Here is a 2,129-nt window from a genome sequence, read left to right as displayed (position 1 = left end):
AAATGGGCTGTCAAACTAAGCGTTGAAAATGTTAAACATTAAAAATATCAAAGAATTTTGGAAAAACACCAAAAACATAAAAAAGTACCCACAACATTTTTTTTCATAGTTGACGGGTAGATAACACAAGGGTTTTTAGCCTGTGTTTGTTTACATTTCAGGTATTTTTTTAAATATTATTTCCGAGTGGATTTTTATGCGACATCTCTGCTACCATTTGAATATAAATTTCTCATGTTGGTTGCCTCTTGCTGTTTGCTTTATCGGTCTGTTATGTGCTCTCTGCCTTCAGTAGGCATTCGTTGGTTAAACGTTACTGGTTTTGCTCTTGCCCTTAGCCCCCCCTCCTCCGCCAGGGCTGCTTTTACTCTCAGACTTCCTGCCAGGTGAGTTCTGACAGGTGGAGCCTGACTGACCCCCGCTGTTGTTGTTGTGGTTTGTGTTGCCGCTCAGCGTTTCCATGATGGAGCGGAACGCCCCGAACGGCCGCTTGCTTTCAGAGCTTCCCGTTGGAGTCCTCTCCTTCCCATGATGCCCTTTGATCTGCTCTGCCTCCTGAGTGGAGCTCTTGTGGACCTGCTCGTCGAAGGTGACCCTCAGCTTGAGATTTTGGGACGTCTTCCTGCGAGACGAGGGCGACTTCAGGGCGCTCTTGGGGCTGGTGGCAGCTTTCTGGCCGTTGGCGGCGTCTTGGAGGTCGCCGGAAGCGTCTGGTGTTTTACCGTCTGCCGCCTCGGGGTCGCTGGAGGTGGGGGAGGGGTTAACACCGACGCTGTCCGCCGACTTTGACCCGCTGAGAGAAAACGCCAGCTTTCTCTCAGCTATGCATGAGGAGGAAGAGGAGGAAGGGAGGTGCTTCCTCATCACCAGGTTAAGGTGGTTTGACACTGGCTCCTCCTCTGTGATTGGCAAATGGGACGGCCTATCGGGTCGCAGTGTATTTGAGGCAGAGGCTCCTTGACTTTTACCCTCCTCTGGTGGATAACCGTCCGAATCGGATTCACTCAGAGAGCGCTGCATAATCTGTTTGAGTCTTGCTAGTTTGAGCTCTCTCCTCTCCACCAGCCCGATCCTGCGGGTCCCAGGGGCCCCGGGGCCGCCCGCCGGGGGAAGCCTCTCCCTGGGACACAGCGTGTCCGACATGTCCTTCCCCAGCAGCTGCCGCAAAACTGGGTCTGGACCCACCCCTCCCTGACGAACCAACCAACCGTCACTTGGAGTCCCCTCTGCTGTCAACATCATCTCTGGCCACGCCTCCACTGAGGGCTGATGGGAGCTGGAGTCCAGAGAGGGAAAAGAAATAATCTTTTACATTCTATAGGTGTGTATGTCGCTGATGCCTTTAATTATTATTATGACTACTACTACTAAAAACCAACACCCTCAATACTGCTACTTCTACTTCCATTACTGCATACCACTATTTCTTATACTAATACTTGCTTTTCTACAAGAATTACTTTTACCACGACTGGTTTTAAGTAAAAAAAACTTACTGGTACACCTGGTGTTGCTACCACTACTACAACTCAGCTTGTTATAGTATAACATCTGCTACTATAACCAATACAGTAAAAACACATGGGGTCTGGTTAATTAAGTAACTAGTTTTAGCTCTGAAGTAGCATTATCTGCAGTTAAAAGGTTTCTATTAACTCAACTAATTAAATCTAAAACTGCAAAATTGTAATAAATAATCCAGAGTAGACCTGAAGTTTTCCACCTGCCCAAACCCTGAGAGCTGCTTCAGGTGGTGTTTATTAAGCCATCTCTTCTCATCTTAAAACTGCTGTAGTGTAAATGCTGCGATCACTTGCTTTCACTGCTCCCATCTGTGGCTCTGAGTTAAAGTTCTTCTCAGTGCAGGTTACCATCATCAGTCCCCAATCTCTGCTGTGCTGACTTTATTTTTATCTTTGAGGGGAGTTACTCTTTCCCAGACTCCCTCCCTCCACTCTCACACCATGACTTCATGTCTTATTCTGTTGTTTTGGAGCCACCACAATAGATGAAAAGAAACTAACCATGGTTTTAAAATATCTACATTCCCAACAGTATAAAATAATGGGGTGTATAGAGACACTGTTTCTGTGTGAGCATATACAGTTGTGTTCAAAATAATAGCAGTC

General features: G+C 46.9%; 1 protein-coding gene across 1 annotated transcript in view; it reads right to left on the bottom strand.

Moving 5' to 3' along the window:
• Positions 1–160: 160 nt before the first annotated feature.
• Positions 161–2,129, bottom strand: part of sncaip (synuclein, alpha interacting protein) — an 18,261-nt gene continuing 16,292 nt past the window's right edge. The window contains exon 12 of the mRNA XM_032516937.1: positions 161–1,305. Coding sequence (XP_032372828.1) covers positions 307–1,305 — 999 coding nt within the window. The 3' untranslated portion in view covers positions 161–306. The remainder of the gene's footprint in view (positions 1,306–2,129) is intronic.

Source organism: Etheostoma spectabile, chromosome 5 (assembly GCF_008692095.1).
Source record: "Etheostoma spectabile isolate EspeVRDwgs_2016 chromosome 5, UIUC_Espe_1.0, whole genome shotgun sequence".
In the NCBI taxonomy this organism is placed as follows: Eukaryota; Metazoa; Chordata; class Actinopteri; order Perciformes; family Percidae; genus Etheostoma; species Etheostoma spectabile.
The sequence above is the reverse complement of the archived record's forward strand: the minus strand, read 5'-3'. Positions and strand labels throughout refer to the sequence as shown.